The sequence below is a fragment of the Macrobrachium nipponense genome, chromosome 15 (assembly GCF_015104395.2).
Source record: "Macrobrachium nipponense isolate FS-2020 chromosome 15, ASM1510439v2, whole genome shotgun sequence".
Lineage (NCBI taxonomy): Eukaryota > Metazoa > Arthropoda > Malacostraca > Decapoda > Palaemonidae > Macrobrachium > Macrobrachium nipponense.
This window is the reverse complement of record NC_087208.1, coordinates 68,696,305-68,717,945: the sequence shown is the minus strand read 5'-3', so window position 1 is coordinate 68,717,945 and position 21,641 is coordinate 68,696,305. Positions and strand designations below refer to the sequence as shown.

General features: G+C 38.2%; 1 protein-coding gene across 3 annotated transcripts in view; it reads left to right on the top strand.

Moving 5' to 3' along the window:
- The window catches only part of LOC135195042 (TSC22 domain family protein 1-like), a 499,143-nt gene that overhangs the window by 264,425 nt on the left and 213,077 nt on the right, over positions 1-21,641 (top strand). For 2 of the 3 annotated variants that reach the window (XM_064221365.1, XM_064221364.1), the window contains one exon: positions 10,774-11,202. The exons of the other annotated variant lie outside the window; for it this stretch is intronic. In XM_064221365.1, coding sequence (XP_064077435.1) covers positions 10,774-11,202 — 429 coding nt within the window. The remainder of the gene's footprint in view (positions 1-10,773; positions 11,203-21,641) is intronic. 3 annotated transcript variants of the gene reach the window in all.

Sequence of the window (21,641 nt, the reverse complement as noted above, 5' to 3'; positions counted from 1 at the left end):
CAATATCAAGAATACCCACGCAGAGCCAACGTGAAGAGAGTAAAAAAAAAATCGGCAAAGATAACAAAAATCTGCTGGAGCTCCGTGTGGACAGTGAAGGTGTTTTGAGGAGAGAGAGAGAGAGAGAGAGAGAGAGAGAGAGAGAGAGAGAGAATGAATGGTAAAAAAAAAGTGGGTGTATCTTCGCTACCCTCATAAATGGCCAGCCCCCTCTGGTCTTATTTATTTACACTTGTGCTCACGTGGTATCCCCCATGACCAGCTTTGTGACAGAAGGATGTTTGTGTGTTCAGGAAGAAATCTGAGTTTTTACGACGGGATTGAAGGGGATTCGTTTTCATTGACACGCAAAAGTCCATGAGTACTCGTTAACGAGAGAGAGAGAGAGAGAGAGAGAGAGAGAGAGAGAGAGCTGAAACCTTTTATCCCACCTAAACTCGATCGTTGTTTATCCTTAATCCAGGCGATCTTTATTGGAGGTTTATCGGGGCGTTGACGTCGGTCACTTGGCTATTCCTTTATTTTTTTTCTCTCATGTCCTCATGTTTTCCTCATGTTAATGGATTTAATGGACTATTTAGCTGTATACGTACTTGCGTACGACTTTTTAATGGATTCTATGGAGGGCGAGGAGTGGTGAGGTACCCTAGCTGGAGATTGGATTTCCGTTGGCGGATCTCTTCTTGCCAACAGGCGGTAGGGTTTTGTTTACGACTTGGGTGTGATGAATGATTGGGCAAGGTTTTGGTTGCTATGAGAGAGAGAGAGAGAGAGAGAGAGAGAGAGAGAGAGAGAGAGAGAGAGAGAGAGAGAGGACTGTGGCACGCTCGGATCGTGCGCCGGCTTTTTGGCACGGCGCATCATGGCTCCAAACCCGAAAATTTTGGGTGTAATATTCCCACGTAGTTTCTTCCAAGTGTCCATATTGTTTGGCTCGCGTTGCCCGCGTTATCCCTTCAGCCTTGACCTGCCAAGCTTCTTTGTGTGTGTGTGTGTGTGTGTGTGCGTGCAAGATTAAACTCTTCCTTCTTCACCTCGTACCGTTGAGGAATCTGGCTTTCTTTTGGTATTACCGGTTATAGGTTCGAAAGTTTTGTTTGAAGATTCCATTGTTTTACTTTTAATGTTTTGCATAGAAATTATTAATTTTATTCATTTTGCTGCCGCCATCGAAGGTTTGATGTGCAGATGGTTTCACTCGCATCCATAGGATGGGTGACATCTGTCTTTGGATGACCACCCCTCTTGATTTATATATCGATGGGTTCACGTTTGGCATTCGACGAAGAAAAAAGCAGCAGTATATATCTCGCCTGCCTTGGCTATAGCCATCTGCATTTTGAAGAAAAACTCTCTCTCTCTCTCTCTCTCTCTCTCTCTCTCTCTCTCTCTCTCTCTCTCTCTCTCTCTCTCATGGTATTTTTATTATGTTATGTTTTTTTATATTTCATCTTTATTTTTACTAATGACTATGACGTTCATGATGTTCGATTATGTTGTTATTATTACACATGTTCCTTCGTCAAACTGTGCCTTCGTAATCCCAAAGCGTTTCTCGTAAAAGCTTTGAAAGATGTTTATCGAAATGATGGAAGAAGTCTCACCAAGGTCATCATTTATGCACTGAACGTGTCTGAGATCAATGTTGCTTGCTTGCTTGCCTACTGCTTGTTTACTGAGAGAGAGAGAGAGAGAGAGAGAGAGAGAGAGAGAGAGAGAGAGAGAGAGAGAGAAGAGAGGAGAGAGAGGAGACGAGGAGATGAGGGAGAAGGAGATTGAGAAAGAGAGATGATTTGAGACAAATTTTGTGTGAACTTTTGTCTTTCGATGCCACATATTCGTTTAAAGTAATTTTTTTTATCCTATTTCAAGATATTCTTTCAGCTTTATTGACGGAGGTAATGCGTGTTATTATTTCACGGATGAATAACGAGATTTATGCATGACTGAATTCCATAACTAAGAATAAGTAAGAAACAAGCACGAGAGAGAGAGAGAGAGAGAGAGAGAGAGAGAGAGAGAGAGAGAGAGAGAGAGAGAGAGATATTCTTGAGAAGTACAGACTGGTGGCAGGCTATGATATAATTTTTAGGGGATATACGTTGATGCAATTTTGAGAAACTTTAACCGGGAGGACTAGGTGATATGAAAGGATATATTTTTGAGAGGTTAAGAGAGTGGATATACTAAGCTGTATAAAATTATATATTTTTGAGAGGTCGAGAGAGTGGATATACTCTACTGTATTTTTTGACGTGAAGAAGTAGGTTATATTGTTTATTTTTTATACGTACAAAGAGTGGATGTAACATCTTCCGGTAGGCCGGGAGATATATATATATATATATATTATATATATATATATATATGTGTGTGTGTGTGTGTGTGTGTGTGTGTGTGTGTGTGTGTGTGTGTGTATTTACGGTTGGTGAAGAGATTGGATACATTTTTGAGATGTATCGATTTCGACTGAATACTTAACTAGAATGTAAAAATAGATTACATAAATATAACATACACACATATATATATATATATATATATATATATATTTATATTATATATAATAATTATATATATATATATACTATAATTTATATATATATATATATATATATATATTACATACACATATATATATTTATATATATATATATATATATATATATAATAGTATATATATATCTATGATTTACACATCATCAATACATACATACATTACATACATACATACATCCATACATACATCCATAAGGTGAAGGAGCATTATGAACAAAAGGGAGACGTCTCTTGTAAGAACTTTTCATTTTTCATCTGTTAGTTTTTAACCATGATGATGCTATTATTATTCGTATTTTTCTGTCTCAGTCATCCTATTCGACTGTGTGGTGTTTATAGTGTAGGGTTCCGGGTTGCATCCCGCCTCCTTTGGAGTCCAACACTTTTCTCACTGTGTGCGCTGTTTCTAATAACATTCTCTTCTGCATGAGTCCTGGAGCTACTTCGGCATCTAGTTTTTTCCAGGTTCCGTTTCAGAGCTCTTGGGATCGTGCCTTGTGTTTCTGTGATATGGGTACAATTCTCACTGGCATATCCCATTTACTTCTTATTTATATTTTCAGGTCATGATCCTTATTATAATTATTATATTTCATCATCTGTAAATGTCAAAATTTTATGCGCACATCATATCTGCGGGACCTTCAGTTCTGCATGACTGTTAGAACATCGATTAACCTAGTTTTTGCGAAATCGTGAATTAGATCGTGGTGCTGTTTCTCCATTTACTTAAATCACGGTGTGTTCATTCTGTTGTGTTCTGGTTATTTGCTGATCTTTCTAACTATTCTGTTGCTGATGGGCTGAGGGATATTTTTGTATATTGTGACTGAATACACGTCACATACACATACACGCATAGATGTGTGTATGTTATATATATATATATATATATATATATATATAATAGTATATATATATTTATATATATACATATATATATATATAGATATATTATATATAATATTTATATATCTATATATATATATATATAATATTTATATTGGAGAGAGAGAGAGAGAGAGAGATAGAGAGAAAGAGAGAGAGAGATTTTTTGTAGCAGGTTCATTATTAGCATTATGATGGATAAATATTTCTTTTCCTGAAGTCATTATTAGGGTCTTCCAAGCTATTATTTTCTCCTAATTATCTGACATTTTTATTTGCCCGAATTTTTACAGCATTATAGAATCAATCTCGAACCCAGTTATTAAAATCTGCCCACCCTGAAGACAATTCTTGAGTGTGAAATGATGAATGGCATACGAACGTACCCCTTAGTTACCATTGAACAGGACACTTCGCAGACGCAAACAGTCTCAAGTGACGTAGTCTATGGAGAGGGATCGACCTACATTTGACAGCAGTCAACTTCATTTCCCCAGTTTTATTCTATAAATGTTATGGCGTTGTTCACGTTTGCGTTGTTGCCATATTCTTCTTTATTATTATGACGTGGAGGCCTTTTGACTTGATCACTTTCTACTTAAGAAGAGATGCTGTTTATTTTCTGTGACTTTCGCCGTCTTAGTTCCTGTCTTGCTATTATACCCTTGGTTTCCTGTGACTGCGTTGTATTAACTTTTCTACACTTCAGTCTCATCAGTTTCTTCACTTCCCTTTCATCAGTATCTTCACTTCACCCTCATCAGTTTCCACACTTCACCTTGATAATTTTCTACACTTCACTTTCGTCAATTCTACACTTCAACTTTATCAGATTCTACACCTTCATCAGTTTCTACACTTCACCCTCATTAGTTTCCACCCTTCACTTTTATCAGTTTTACACTTCACCCTCATCAGTTTCCTCACTTCGCCTTCATCATTGATGGAAATGTAAGTCATCTCTGTAATATCATCATCGTGAATGGGAATGAAATTGACCTTCAGATGATTTAGGTGTTCAGTGTATAAATCTTCAGAGTTGAATGTATAAATCTTCGTTGTTGTGCAATTGGTCAAATCAGTGAGTGTGATAACTCAGGTATACATCACCAATGCCTCTGTCAAAATAGCACCGTGTCATGCACATGGTATTCAATAATCGTAGTTGTTGCCACGCCAGTTCATAACAGGTAATCAGTTGCTCCGTATCTCATGGCTCTGCTCTAGTTTCTTGTGCTGTGTGTTGTTAGCCTTGAAAGTTTATGTGGCCCGTGATAGTCATTGTGGATCCTAGCGTGGGTCATTTCGTCATGCTAAATATACATTCCTTCCAATTCTAAACCGAGTCTCTTGTGATTTCTTTTAATGCAGTCTTATCGAAGAGTGGAAGTATGTTGATTATCGTGTTCACCATTGTTCACATCCATTACGTGTAATGTTGACGTGGGTTTCTGATTGTATGTGTAGTATGTGTACATACTAGGTATCTTGTCATCCTTGGCCTCATGCGTTTTGCACTTGCGTTGTTTTAAAGTCCCAAGTCTACGGACACTCACTTTAACTTATAAATAGCCTGTGCTCAGCAACAATTATGTACAAATAGGCATGTTCCTTAGCGGGTTAGTGCTGTCAGTGCACCTCACACACTGCTCTGTAGGCATTACTTTAGGTTATTTGTAGCGTCCCTGTCGCCCCTAGTTGCAACTCCTTTCATTCCATTTACTAACCTTCCGTTCATGTTCTCTTTCTTCCATCTTGTCATCCACCCTCTCCTAACAATTGTTTCATATTTCAACTGCGAGGTTTTCCTCCTGTTACACCTTTCAGACCGTTCTTCTCTCAATTTCCCTTCAGGACTGAATGACCTTATAGGTCCCAGTTCTGGCCCTTTGGCCTAAATTCTGTGTCCCATGGATAGGCACGTACGAGACGAGGAAGTTACAATCCAAGCACTCAGATTGCACCCTCTTCATTGTCCAAACCCACGTTGCTCCTCTTCATCTACCTATCTGTCATCCGTGTTGATTGTTTCAATTAGAATTGCTACCCAACGATCTTTTGAGAAACACCCCAGTGGCCGTCCTCCCACCCCTTTTGAGGGGGAGGAGGGTCTTTGTTTGACAGCCTGGGGCCTTTGGCCAGTAGATGACTCAACCCTGAGATTTCAAGGTTCAAGACCAAAGAGTCGAAAAAAAAGGGGGTACATAAGTCTTTGAAGCTTGGTTGACTCTTGTCTTTGGTTCTTTCTTGTTGTCACGGTGGCTGTTGTTAGTTCAGTTCGATGTTTCGTTTTTGTTATTGACGTCGTAGCTATTTAGAAGGTTCACTTTGATCGGCTATTCCTCATTATTCCCGTTTTTTTCGTTTTTCGTAATCATAATTTAGTTTTTTTTTTTTTTTTTTTACAGCAAAGAATAAGCGTAATAAAACAATAATGGACTAGTGGTGTAATTAACCAACAAAAAAGGACAACAGCATCGTTATTAAGATTATTGTTTTCCCAGAATCGTGCAGAGTCATCTTTTCTAGTTAGATTTGGTTATGTCAAGTGGCGTGGCAGCTGATCTGTCGACTCCTCCACAGAGAATATACTACGGTTTTTTAAACTTGCGTTTTTGTGATTATTCATTTTTCAGGATTTAAAGGAGTTGCTTTTTTCTCTCCTTGTTCATTATAAAAGCGTTAATAATAATTATGGTGATTGCTCTACTCAGGCGTAGTAAGGCTTAGTTAGAGGTTATTTCAGCAAAAAAATTGTAAGAGTCCATTTGGCTTTTTTGTACAATTTTTTCCTTGTCGTTAGGATTTTTTTTTTTTTTTTGTCTCGCTGATGGACCAACAGTCGAAAGATGATTCAAGGCTAAATATTATAGTATTTCTCTCTCTCTCTCTCTCTCTCTCTCTCTCTCTCTCTCTCTCTCTCTCTCTCTCTCTCTCGGAATGTGTGTGTTGAGTTATATAGATATTCATATTGCATTGGTATCTTGAGGTCAATTTTCCATATATTTCTATGCTTAGCGAAACCTGCTTGATGAGATGGAATCTAAGAGAACATTTGATTGTGCAGTTATAAGGGTAATCAGTGATTCCGATGTCCAATCTTTAATAATAATAATAATAATAATAATAATAGAGAGAAAGCTATTATTAGAAAAATAGAGATGACTATTTACAAGTTGAATGCAGCTGATGCAGCAATATCTTTCAATAAGACATGTTTGAAAGAGGGTCTCCTTCCAATAAAAATAATAATAATAATAATAATAATAATAATAAAAATTATTATTATTATATTATTATTATTATTATGGCATGTTGAAAAGGTGCTACCATAGAAATAATGATGTAATCGACAGTAATTATTAATTGTTTTTTTTTTTTTTTTTTTTTTTTTTTTTTTTTTTTTTTTTTTTTTTTTTGCCCTATCACAGTCCTCCAATTCGGACTGGGTGGTATTTATAGTGTGGGGTTCCGGGTTGCATCCTGCCTCCTTAGGAGTCCATCACTTTTCTTACTATGTGTGTTTCCGTTTCTAGGATCACACTCTTCTGCATGAGTACCTGGGAGCTACTTCAGCCTCTAGTTTTTCTAGATTCCTTTTCAGGGATCTTGGGCATCGTGCCTAGTGGCTCCTATGATTTATGGGTACGATTTCCACTGGCATATCCCATATCCTTCTTATTTCTATTTTCAGATCTTGATACTTATCCATTTTTTCCCTCTCTTTCTCTTCAACTCTGGTGTCCCATGGTATTGCGACATCAATGGAGTGATACTTTCTTCTTGACTTTGTCAATCAAACGTCACGTCTGGTCTGTTGCACGTATCACCCTATCCGTTCTGATACCATAGTCCCAGAGGATCTTTGCCTGATCGTTTTCTATCACTCCTTCAGGTTGGTGCTCGTACCACTTATTACTGCAAGGTAGCTGATGTTTTCTTGCACAGGCTCCAGTGGAGGGCTTTTGCCACTGAATCATGCTCTTTTTGTACTGGTTCTGTGCAAGTGCGGGCATTCACTTGCTATGTGGTTTATGGTTTCATTTTTCGTATTGCACTTCCTACATATGAGAGAGATGTTATTCCGTCTATCATACTTTGAACATATCTGGTTCTTAGGGCCTGATCTTGTGCCGCTGTTATCATTCCTTCAGTTTCCTTCTTTAGCTCTCCCCTCTGTAGCCATTGCCAATTGTCATCGCTGGCTAGTTCTTTAGTCTGTCTCATGTATGTCCATGCATTGGTTTGTTGTGCCAGTCCTCTGTTCTTTCTGTCTCCTGTCTCTGTATTTCTGGGTCTTCGTCTACTTTTATTAGTCCTTCTTCCCCATGCACTCTTTAGCCACTCGTCTTCACTGGTTTTCAGATATTGCCCCACCCCAGTGCTCTGTTTTCGATGTTGACACCGTCCTCATACTTAGTATTCCTCTCCTCTTCCTTTCGTGTTATGTATAGTCTGTCCGTATTTGCTCTTGGGTGTAGTGCTTTGTGTATTGTCATTTGTTTTCCTGGTTTTCTCGATCTATGTGCGGAGTTCTGCCTTCGTCCATTCCACTATTCCTGCGCTGTATACTGATTAACTGGCACTGCCCATGTGTTTATGGCTTTTATCATATTTCCGGCGTTGAGTTTTGACTTGAGTATCGCCTTGAGTCTCTGCATATATTCTTTCCTGATCGTTGTCCTTCATCTCTTGGTGTTTTATATCTCCTCTTCCATTATTCCCAGGTATTTGTATCCTGTCTCATCTATGTGTTTGATGTTGCTACCCATTTGGTAGCTTTATCCCTCAGTTCTCGTTACTTTGCCTTTTGTATGTTGACTAAGGCGCATTTTTCTATTCCAAACTCCATCCTGATGTCCCCAGATACAATCCTTACAGTCTGGATTAGGGTATCTATTCCTTGATGCTATTCCATTATTATTATTATTATTATTATTATATTTTTATTATTATTATAATAACTGACGTAGCGTTGCAGTGGCAGGTGTTGTTATCAGAATGATGATGACAGGTGACAAGAGAAGCGAAAACACAGCACGAGGAACATTGAAGTAAGAAAACAAAAGAGACAGACGAAGTCATACGTTCCACACGCGTTATCTGAACGTCACTTCACTTCGGAGTATAATTAAGACAAGACCCACGGGTACGAAAAATGACCTTTGCCGTATTGGCTCCTGTTCAGGAAATTTCATTTCCCTCTGATCATCTCCTGTGGTGGCGGTTTGCTTGCTTGCTTCTGCTCGCTTCTGCTTGGGGTCTTTGGCGAAGCTCTTGTTTAGCTAGCACGTCGCCACCTGGGCAGAAGCTGCTTTAGGAAAAGAAAGGGACTTTTTTCTTTTATTTTATTATTAATCATTATTGATGTTTAATATGTAGTATTATTCCGTTAATATTACTTAATTAAACTCTTCAGATTATATATATATATGTATATATATATATATATATATATATATATATATATATTGTGTGTGTAAACCCTGAATTTTATTAAATGTCTTTCTTAACCACTTAACCTATGGATATTAAGGAAAGGCCCTTATAAGCAACAAATACAGGTAAACGATATCCTTGACTTATTATAAACTCGTGACTCATTATGTCTCTGATAGTGAAAGGCAGCTGGATGTTAAGTGTTGTGATTATTAATATTTCAGGAAAAATTGCTTGCGATTTGACCCTCAGTGTGAACCTGAAATGAATCAGTGTGATCTCGTCTAAAAATACTTGGTTCCCAGTGGTCTGCTTGATAGGTTCATACGATTTGTTTTTATTATTGAAGAAGGATTTTAGAACTTCTGTGGCTTGCGAGAAATTCTGGTCTTGCTGTTAATTGGTGTGAAGTCTTTTCGGTTTTCTGGAGCACCTGTCCTCATCTATCATAATTTTATGATTGTTTGTTGTGAACGCCCACTTCATATACGACAGTTATTTTGGTGAATAAACTCATAATTGCCCCTCAGAAAACCATGAATTCCTTGATGCTGTTAGGTAGCTTGATAGAGGACTCTAAATTTTGTCTTATAAAACCTTTTGAGTTTTTAATAGACATGACTTACAGAACTATGAAATGCATGTCAATATTCTGTGAGTTTAGTAAACTGTATTAATAGCTCATCGGCGATTATTCATTCATCATTTAGTCCCAGTGCTTAGCTTGTGGCTTACACCTGCTGCTGCTTCGGTGACCCTGTTAGTTGTGACGCCAGAAAACCCACAATCAATCAACATCTGCCACTCCATTTCATTTTAATCCTTCAGACCAGCCCTTTGAGAGCTGTTAGTCAGCTCAGTGGTCTGGGTAAACTAATTTAATAATAATAATAATAATAATAATAATAATAATGCTAGTAACGGGAGGGAAGAAGATGGTTTTAAGATATCTCTTTAACACTTTCCGCAGAGAGAGAGAGAGAGAGAGAGAGAGAGAGAGAGAGAGAGAGAGAGAGAGAGAGAGCGCAGCCTTTTCAGATGAAGGAAAAAGAATTGTCCGTGTATCTTATCCTTTTATCATTACTTATCCTTAACTCGACACCGGTATAGGAACGTTCCTTTAACCTACCCTCGTCTGATTGAAAAAAAAAAAAAAATTCTACCTTCATTCTGTTGATATATTTTTAATTAAAAAGAAAAAATTAAACCTTCATTCTGTTGGTATATTTTTAAATTCCCCTGATAATGAAATCTTTAATACTTTGTTGCCTTTTGTTTTAGTTGATGACGCCAATCGTCAAGCTTTTGTTGTGCTTATAAGTTATTGCTTACAAAAAAAATCTAGTTTATTATATTAACAGTGCACTAGATAGTTCAGTTTGTGTGTATTTTTATTTTGCGTATTCTCGCCCAGTTGAAAAGATTTTTGTTGAATTAACAAGTTTATAAAATGATGTTTGAATTAATCAGAATTATGGTTTTCTTAGTTTGAGATAGGAAATTGCAGCTATTAGCCCATCATTACTAGAAGTTTGGTTTCTGATTTTATATTTGTGGTTTTGCGATGTAGCGTTATGAGTTTTTATTTGAATGTGGTTTGCCCACTAACTTTAGTATAATTATTTATTACTTTAAATAATGGTGAAATATAAAACTGAATATAATTCTCAATGTGTAAATCAACATATGACAATTTTAATGATTTTATCTGAATGGTTTACTTTCTGTTTGATGAGAAAAAACTCCTTGAAAAAAGATCTCTTGTTGATTTAATTCTGGGACTGCCTATATACTTCTAATGAGGTCTTCGGCCATTCCTGAGTGAATGGCGAAGACCTGCACTCACCCACTAAGCCTTCTGAGGAGAAGTGTGTATTGATTCCACAGTTTCCGAGGGTTGGCCTATGCCCTGTCCTGCGGGGTGTTCACCAACCCCGGCTACTCTGAAGAAGCCGGGTCCTCGTCGTCGACCTCCTCTTCTCCTCGTCCTTCGGGGAGCACGGCAATTCGTACGTCCAATTCGTCCTCGTCCTCCATGGGCGTGGTGATGACGGAGGCGACGCTGATGCCTTCGTCAGCGCGCTCGGCTTCTTCCTCGAAAGGCCACACGCCCCCGCCCCTGCCGGCGGTCGTGGTTTCTGCCATGGCTCTGCCGCCGGCGTCGCCCTTGCAACTCCAGCCGCCGGCCTCCCTCACGACGTCGCCCATGGACACCGGCGTGGCTGTCGTGGCCGCGGCGGCTACGCCGCCTCCTCCTCCCGTCATGATGACTTCCTCTTCGTCTTCGTCCATCGACAAAGATGCGGCCTCCCTCAGGTACCGAGAGCAGCGTCTCCTTAGAAGTGGTGGTTTCTCCCCGTGTGATTAATCAGTCCTCCGCCCTTTTTTGCCTCTTTCTCCTCTTAGGCCGCCACTTACGCTGTTAGACCTGCGCAGTTATGCCTGGCAAAACTGATGCCACTAACGTTCAGTTTTGCCTGCACAGGTTTAACTGCGCAGGTATAACTGAGCGTTAGTGGCGGCCTCTAGTATCCTTTACTACCATAACCACTTTTGCTCCCTTTGCTCTAGGGTTTGCTTATAGACACCTGGTTGTGCTTTCTACTTTACTTTTTTTTTTTTTTTTTTTTTTTTTTTTTTTTTTTTTTTCCCCGCGTGTGTTAGTCGACAAGTCGTAGCGATCACCTGACTTCCATTTTTCTTTTCTGTTTCATATAACGATTTAACTCTGTTTTTAGATGTGGGATTAGTGTTTGGCTAACAGTTTTAGTGTTTTTAGATGTGGGACCAGTGTTTGGCTAACAGTTTTAGTGTTTTTAGATGTGCGATCAGTGTTTGGCTAACAGTTTTAGTGTTTTTAGATGTGGGATCAGTGTTTGGCTAACAGTTTTAGTGTTTTTAGATGTGCGATCAGTGTTTGGCTAACAGTTTTAGTGTTTTTAGATGTGGGATCAGTGTTTGGCTAACAGTTTTAGAAGTGTATTTGTGCTTAGTTGTTGATCTTGTCTTTTATTATCCCAGCAGATAGAGTGAGTAGCTTACATTATCGGTGATCATTTGATAATATCCGCATAAAACCAGAATATATAGTGTATCATGTTTTTTATATATACGTAGATATACTTATGATAAGACAGTTAGTTGCCTAATGTTTGGAATTTCTTTGATTTGGTTGGTTTTCCAGTTTTGCGTTTATAAACATTTGGCAACTACATCTACCGTTTATCCAGGTTTAAAATGGAAATTTTAAATTTTTGGATTCAGTTTTGTTATCCCATGAGTTAGCCATTTGTTGATTTAACAATATGCCTTACTTTTTAAACACTTTCCAGTAACCAAAATGATTGTTATTTACTGCATCTCTCTCTCTCTCTCTCTCTCCCCCCCCCTCCCCCCCGGTATATGTTATGCTAAGATTAACTGGGATAAATAATGTCCATCTAAAATTCCAGCCGTCCTTTGGAAAAGGATTTTATCGGATAATGGTGATTACATTATTAACTGCGAGTTATTACATCTGGTGAGTGTCAAGAGTCTAGATAAATTGCAGCCGGAGTTGCCTCAGGTGAACAAAGTAATGCTTAGCCATGATGGGAAGATTTGCGACGTGGCAAATTTTATAGTTTCTGAAAACTATTGTCATATCTATGCAAAGTGAAAATAATAATGTAAAGGAATATTTTGGTTTGTGGTGATATTGTAACGACGTTGAGTTTATTTAGCTTTTGATTGTATATATACCCAAATAATACCCCCCTCCCAATAAAGTAAGTCTCCGCATACATTGCCACCTCTATAAACGTGGGAAAATGGTTGAAAATTGAACGTTTTCTAATGAAAATATGAACTGAAATAAAATGTTACCTTCTTTTATTAATTAATTAGTTAATTAATAAATTATTATTTTTTTGAGATATCCGAATACAGTGATCGTAAATGATCCTGCCACGGTGTACTTATTTACAGCAAATGAGTAGGGCATAATATGAGGAGAATTCCTCGCTAAAAGCGCTTTGGTGAGGCCATTGTGAGTGTGTTGTGGACAAAGACTCATTTATCAACATTGCAAGCAGGGCGTTTCGTGCCATTGTTGGCATAATGGTTACTTCTCCTTAGTTATCGATCGCTCATTATTTTTAGTCATCGATAAAAACTGAATTAATCTCTTGAATTAATACCTCTAGGTTTGCAACGAGATTTGGTTTTGTACGGCCCATGGAGTTAAGTATAATTATTTATGTATTTGTTGTGAGAATGAAGAGGATACTCTCAGCATTCAAAAGATTGAACTGAAGGGAAAGGTTATGGTAAGGACTTGTTATATAACACGCACACAAACACACACACACACACACACCAGTGTTTGAAATATGCGTCTCATCCTGTAGAATAACCGGATTGGAATTCCGTTCTTCTGTTAAATTTAGCGTGCATAAGTACTGGGTCGATAGTAGGCTGGGGTGAGTCGCCGGCCTGGATTAAAACAAAGGAACAGCAACATCATCTCGCATGCATGCATGCGTATGTATTAACGTATACGCACGAATGCATACACTTATATTCATATAATTTCAAGAATATAAGTATGCACAGACTTACATAAGTATATCTTAGTTTACCCAGACCACTGAGTTGATTAACAGCTCTCCTGGGGCTGGTCCGAAGGATTAGATATTTTTACATGGTTAGGATCCAGTTGGTTATCTGGCGACGGGACCTACAGCTTATTGTGGGATCCGAACCACATTACATCGAGAAATGAATTTCTAATCACTAGAAAATAAAGTTTTCCTTCAGTGCATGGTAGTTTGTTCTTGAAATACGAAGCAGTGGCGTAGAAACCACAGGCTTAAAAGCACAATTATAAACTGAGTTATTTAGAAACTTTTACGTAGGTTTTCATATATTTGCAAGACGTGATAATTTTAAGACTTGAACAACGGACAAAGAAACCTCGTTGGGGGAAGTGCCGTCAGTGCACCTCTTGCAGTGCACTGTAGACATTATTTAAGGTTCTTTGCAGCGTCTCTTCGGCCCCTAGCTACAACCCCTTCCATTCCTTTTATTGTAACTCCGTCCATATCCTCACCCTTCCATCTTGCTTTCCACCCTCTCCTAAAACAATTGATTCGTAGAAGCAACTGCGAGGTTTTCTTCCTGTTACACCATTTAAACCCTTTTACTGTCAATTTCCGTTTCAGCGCTTAATGACCTCATAGGTCCCAGCGCTTGACCTTTGGCGCAAATTCTACAAACAAAGAAAAATTGCTTAAACTCCTGATATCGACGAAGTAACTCTTCCACGTGTCTGCTATTAAAGGCATTTATTGTGCATCACGCCTTGATGGTACTTGATTGTACTTAACTCGATGTCATGTGACTCGGAGAACTCGCTCTCTGCTGCTGCTGCTGCTGCGGCTGCGCCAACCCTCGAGTTGCCGATGCTGCTCTTCTCGTGTGCGTGCGTGTGTGTGTGTGTGTTTTGTTTCTGTGGGAAGGGACTGCTTACATTCCTAGTGTGTATGTGGCTGTGGGTATGTGTGTATTAATCTATCTTTGTATGAACGGGTTGCGTGGAATATTATATAAATAAATGTATACTACATCTATATATATAATATATATATAAACATATATTTCATATCAACATACTTGCACATATATATATATATATAGTGTACATGTATGTTAATGTAAAATATATTTTAGAAAGAGAATGTGATCATTGTTACTTTGTTTGTGAAATGATATCATGCCTAATTGAATGGCTTGTTTAAAGCCAGATACTGATTTCACATGAACAGTCATAAGGTATTATTTGAAAGCAGACCCTAAACATTTTGGTCTCTGAAGCAATTCAATCTTTTGGGCATAGCTTACATGTTATGATTTAGTTATTTCCTTAAGGAACGAGGAAATCCTCTGTATGATACCAAGAATATTAATTTCTCTTCGCATGGGATTCATTCTCAATTCAGCTAAAACAGTAGGGAGTCAAAAACAACTATTGCCTTTTTTTTTTTTTTTTTTTTTTTCATTCATTGTTTAGAATGGTTTTATATTTTTTTCCCCATATGGACAACTACCAAAACGTTTGGGGTCTGTTTTCAAATAAAACGGTATGGCCGTTCATATGAAATCAATGTATGAATTTAGCATTACTGCTATTCAGTTCCATCGCGTCTGCTAGTCTCTCATATTCTGACCAATGAGTTTGTGTATATATTTGTATTTGAATGATTTTTTGTTGCGGAACGTTTTCTCAGCGGTTATATTTTATTTACAGCAAATTTATATCTGTTATCCCAAGCTAGTTGATATAATAAAGAAGCCATTCAGTGAGGCCATGCATTCATTTCACAAATAAAGTAATAATGATCAGTGTCTCTTTCTAAAACTGGATTATTATCTGTAAGGAAGGAGGCTTTGTAAGGTTGACCTATCTCTTTAAGAAGTCCCAAAGGAAAGTTGGCTGGAGGCTACATCGTCAATTCTCAGAAATTCATCCCGGATGCTGGTGCTCTTCTCCAGAGTCCAGTGAACAAAGTGCTTTGTGGATCTTGCTGTACAGTACAAACGCCCTGTTAAGCCGCTAATTAGATTTCCTTAGTCGTGGTAGGTTATATTCTTTAAAAAAAAAAAAAAAAAAAAAAAAAAAAAAAAAAAAAAAAAAAAAAAAAAAAAAAAAACTTAAAAATCTTTACTTAATGTACCTCGTAGGGGGGTTAGTGTCTTCAGTACACCTCATGCGGTGCACTGTACGCATTACTTAGGTTCTTTGTAGTGTGCCTTCGACCCCTAGCTTCAACCCCTTTCATTCCTTTTACTGTACATCTTTTCATATTTTCTTTCTGCCATCTGACTTTCCACTTTCTCCTAACAGTTGATTCGCAGTGCAACTGCTTTGAGGTTTTCCTCCTGTTTCACCTTTCAAACCTTTGACTGTCAATTTCCCTTTCAGCGCCGAATAACCTTATAAGTCCCAGCACTTGGCCCTTGGGCTAAGTTCTGTATTCAATCCCCTGAAACTGGAAAGATGAAAGAAGGGTAAGGTTAGAATGGCCTCTCGAAAGTAGAAAGGTTATACCTACAAGAAGTAAGCATTTCTCGATCCAAGTAAGTCTCCCCTTGTAAGTGTGCCAAGGACATCCCACGCAGTTGGAGTATTGGATGTTGAGGAGGCCACGTGCTGAGGAGGACAGGTAATGAAAGGCCTTTGAGATTTGTCTTTCCCATTAGTTGTAATTGTCTTTGTTAGCGGTGTATGACGTGTCTCCCTTCGTTGGTATGTCGATTCATGTACGCATGATTATTTTGAGATCTGCCTCGGTGGACTTTCATCCTTCGAACTATAGTTGATCTGAGAAACCGTATTTAATTTGTCGCTATATTTACTTTTTTATGATTTTATCGTTGTCATTGTAAGTCATTTTTAGAGGACAGTTTTAACATTATGTCATTTTAATCAGTTTTATTTTTTGAGTTGCCATTCAGAGATTACTTATTTTCGTATTTAGCATTTCATATTTTCAAATTGGAAGTTCGCTTATAACTCGTAAAGTTGGCGGTTTCCTTCAGGAATCACGTGTCATTAACTTCTGGATCCATCCGGCTCCTTATACGTATGTCCGTCTGTCTGCTCATTTCCAAGGCTTTTCCCTTTGGCGGTAACCTACGAATGGTACGGAATAAAAAACTTGAGTTTGGCTTGCTTGACTTTCCTGCTTATTTAGCCGCTGTACAGAATGAGGACTAAGTCAAGATCATACTTCGAGGTCATAGGACACGCAAGAATTTTCCTCTACTGGAAGTCATTTTGTTTTGTTCTGAGCTGAAGGCTTTCAACTTGACTATAGGGTAATCATTTTTAATAATTAAGTAATAAATACGGATGTCTTTGTTTTTATTAAATGAATGCACATTCGTAAGCAAAAGTTGTATGTTTTTATTATTGAAAGTAAATGGACACTCTAAGAGAAAGTAGGAAGCATTCAAGAAATGTTTCCAGAATAGAATGTCAATAAGAATGAAATGGTAAGAAAGCAAATGTGAGTAAGTTAGGATCTAGTCGTAAAAATTGAAATGATATATTCGACGGACATAAGCGCGGCTGAAAGTCAACTTCAACCTCTCTGGACATCCCAGTGGCAAGTGGACTCACCACTGAAGTCGGAGTTCGTTGCTGTCGGTGGATCGACTCCTCCATGATTCCCCTTCGGTGTTATTTTTCAGGTAGAGCGAATTGGGTATTAAAAGACACATGTATCTTCATGTCTGTGAATATAAAAAGATGTTACGGTGATATCATGAATATTCATATATACATTGTTGTGATGGCCTGTGTTCTTCATTATTTATACGCACACACACAAAGGATTGGACGCATCATATTTATATATGTGTAAAAAGGCGAGTGAAAACCGGGAACTTGTTCGTAGTCCGGGTTTTTACTCACCTTCTTACGTGGATTTTATGATTATATATATATATATATATATATAATAATATATATTATATATATATATATCGATATAAATAATATTATAACGTAATGTAAAGATATATATTTATACGTATATTTATATGTGTGTAAGTGATAGAGTATATATATATATGTGTGTGTGTGTGTAATAAGGCCGGTAGGTATAACCTGATGAATGTGTAACTCTACTTAATCATTAATAATTACATATGAAGCCTTCCAGTGTACACCCTATATTTGGTTATGCGTCTTCGTACTGTTTGGCTGTATTAATGAAGTACTGTATAATAACAGCGTGTGACCAAGTAAATGAGTCCTTTTCTAGTTGTGAATTAAGAGTTTCGGTTTCCTAAGAAGTCCATTATTTTCCCAGCAATACTTAGGCAAGCTTACGTTACAAATGCATTTGAGTTTTCTGTTCCTTGTACAATCACATCCACAAACCATCATATTTCAATTTCAAGTTTTGCGGAGCAGGCATTGAAAAGGCTGTCAGTATTGAAAATCCCTCTGGTGTCAATTGTAGTTCTATCTTCCACTTTGTGCTTTATCCCACCTTCAGTTTTAGTTCTCTCGGTTCGTTGAGAACACTGGGAATCGACTTTGAGACTTTGGGCTCAGGAAGATCTCGGTCCTTTGAACCCCAGAGAATTATAGTGAACAACTTTGAGAGCTTCTAAGGGAATGAAGCCATAGGCGGTTTGCTTCCCTATGAAATTCGTTCGTTTCTGTGTGTGCCCGTGTGTGCGCGTTTATGAGAGAGAGAGTGAGAGTGTGTGTGGAGTGATTTCATTAATTGGAATCCGTATAGGCTTGTGAGGTAAAGGAACTTTTGAATTGCTGTTCAGGCATAATTCTCTCTCTCTCTCTCTCTCTCTCTGCTCTCTCAGTCGCCCAACTCTCTCTCTCTCTCTCTCTCCTCTCGTTGGGCCTCCTTTCTTCCCTCTTCTTTTCTCCCAGTTGAATACTGATGAATACAAAAAATAAAATTTTGTTTTGCGCACTCTCTCGCTCTTCTCTTCTCTCTCCTCCTCTCTCTCTCTCTCAGTTGAATACCTGATGAATACAATAAAATTTTTGCGCACAAACACAGACACTTAACTATTTGTCCAATGAGATTTTAGATGTCTGTAATTAACAAAATGTTTAAAATGTTTGTCAAAATGATTATGGCAACGAATTTACTGGCAAAACAGAAGACAATTTTCTTCAAAGCTTCATGAAATATTCCTGTATTGGAATTTCATTTAAATCAAAACAGAGCAAGATCATTATCATTTAAAGGTTATTATCAGATGGCGAGACATCATTGCCCTTTGAAAGTCATTGGGAAGGTCTCAGATGTCCCGTCCTGCCGGAGACGCCCGGAAATGGGACGAGACCTGCGGGCGTGATGTGGGCCAGGCGAGAATTAGGAACTGTGGACAGAATTCGCCATCGTGAGTCTTGGCTGCGCTTTCAGGAAGCACTCCATCACTATTTTCCCCCCATTTATTTTGAATATTTCTGATGGATGTCCTGGCAAGCTAATGGCTTCATTTTTAGTGGGGGTGGGGAAGTGGGCTATTTTTGCGAGGTATGACTGATGGTGTGACAAATGGTTCTCTTCAGATCATGGCATCTTTTAGATGTAGAAAATCTGTTATGTATGGCTAATTATTTGCTAGCATAGATCGGATGCGACGTTCAGTTTCACGTAACGAGTTTCATTGTTAAGGTTACTTGGAACGAATCTCTTATTTTCAGCTTTTCAGCTTATTCTTGATCAGATTTGTTTGCATACCATTATTATGAGGAATTTTTCTAGACTACCCTTTTAGAAGTGATATCAGGCTTTCTCTGATAGAAGTCTCAGATTTTACCGTAAGTGTAAAATACAGTTCAGTTTAGACAGAAATTATATGCCATCACTGTTAGTTGTAATTTACCCTGATTTGTTCAAATGAGAGCCATACTTACACTTGGTAGTTTTATCAGTAGCCCAGACCCCCAATGCAGATTAGTTTAGTGTGTTGGACGTTGCCTGCCGAATAGAACTACCGTGTAAATTACTAGTATTAAAGAAACAAAATAAACACTTGGACGAAATCGAATTACAGCTTCAAGTTATCAAATCAACAAATGTTAGCTAAACGTTGTACTGTATTCATGTGATAAATTTACAAAGCAGAAACATGGAATATTTCAACTACAATCACAAAAGGAATCTAAACAGAAATGAAGGACCCAAACTGAATGAATATGCGAAGAATTAATTTAAATGAGATTCTCAAACGACGATTAAACTTATTGAAGGAAGCCAGTGGAACTGGTTTTATAATTCGGAGATGGACTTTCTAAAGCGTTCAGTTGTATTTTCGAGAGAGAAAAATTGTCGAGGGTTGTTGTGGTTAGAAGAAGTTTAGTAGTTGTTAGGCGAGATTTGTTATTTTAAAGGAAAGCTGTGTGTTTGGTGTAGGGGGAAGGGGCCAAGGCGTAGGTTTTTTTCAATATATTGGTAAAATATTTTTCCTTGCCGCCTTGGGTAAACGTGGGAATTCTCGATTGAGGGATTTCTGACAGAGCATTTTCACTAATTAATGCTCTCTCTCTCTCTCTCTCTCTCTCTCTCTCTCTCTCTCTCTCTCTCTCTCTCTCTCTCTCTCTCCGCTTCTTCTTCTTCGACACACACACTTAATGACCGTAAGCCTTCCTGCTGTTGCTATGCTGTGTGTACAGTCTTGGTTGTGGCCTCACAAAATTTACTTAATGCGCAAGTCATCGCTTTAGAGCCTCAGTCAGTGTTGGTGAAAATACTCATCATTCATGACGTTATTCCTCTTAGATGTGGTTGATTCTCTCTCTCTCTCTCTCTCTCTCTCTCTCTCTCTCTCTCTCTCTCTCTCAAGATACTCCCCTTGGTGTCTGAATTATTATGAGTCCATGCGCTCGAAAACAATTACATTACATTCTTCTCACACGATCCCGTGAGGGTCATTGCTTTTAAGTGTGACTTTACATCCTGTTACGACATTAGAAAGTGTTACGTGATGAGGATTAGTAATGGCTCTGAATAACGCCTCTGCCACCTCCCTTTCCCTCCCCCTTGAACACCTCACTCCTCCTCCTTCCTCCCCCCCCCCCCCTCCCCCTCCTAGTGGACCATCAGGCCGCTTATGTATGCATTATAAGCCTGTGCCTGCTTCAGTTTGGGTGATTTTTCATTTGGGGTTGTGTAAGTTTGTTGATATAAGTTTTCTGTCTTGTTAATTCGTATAAGTATTATTATTTGATGTGGTTAGAATTATGGAGCATCTATTACTGTTTTTATTATTATTACTATTGCTGTTATTTTAACGATGCTGTTTTTATAACAGCTGTTATTCTTACAATATTAATGAACCAAATCATCATCGCAGCGTCTTCAGGGGACATATATATTCGTACATCCTTGAAAGAGATTAGGAAGTCTCTCTCTCTCTCTCTCTCTCTCTCTCTCTCTCTCTCTCTCTCTCTTCGGAGATGGTTATAAGGTATTTTAGACGATTTAAATCCTCTTGATGTCAAAGCACGTAGGTTATCCCCATTCAGAAATAGGATAATTTTATCTGTGCTCTGATCGTTAATTGTCGTGCTGTCTCATTCTGCAAATATCAGAAATTCGTTCATTTATATAATTCTCTCCAAAGTTGACTAGTGTTTTTTTTTTTTAACTAGTTGCGTCATTCTTTCTTTCAAAGCCAATGAAGTCGTACTTTAGGGAACCAGTTATGTTATTCTGTAGTCAACCAACAGAGTTAGTCTTTAGTGTGAACCAAGAACCCAACCCTATTATCAAGTGAATAACATATTTTTTTTAAAGCGAGCCAGTTAACCAAGTCTCGAGCGAGCCCATAGTATAATGTAGTGATCCAATCAAGTGTTCTGTAGTCATCTAGTAGTCACATTTTAGTGAGTCAGTAAGTCCAAAAGTTAATATCTTTAGGGATGGTAGCGCCGTCAGTGCACCTCACGAGGTGCACTGTAAGCATTACTGAAGAGTCTTTGCAGGGTCCCTTCGACTCCTAGTTGCGATCTCTTTCATTCCTTTTACTTTACTTCGTTCATATTCTCTCTCGTCTTTCGTCCAACTGACTCCACTCTCTCCCAAGGATTTTTCCACATTGCAACTGCGACGTTTGCCTCCTGTTACACCTTGCAAACCTTCTCACTGTCAATTCCCGTCCCAGCGCTTGGCCCGTGCTTCAATTCTATATTCTATTCTGTTCTAATCTCAATTTAACCCGTTGTCATG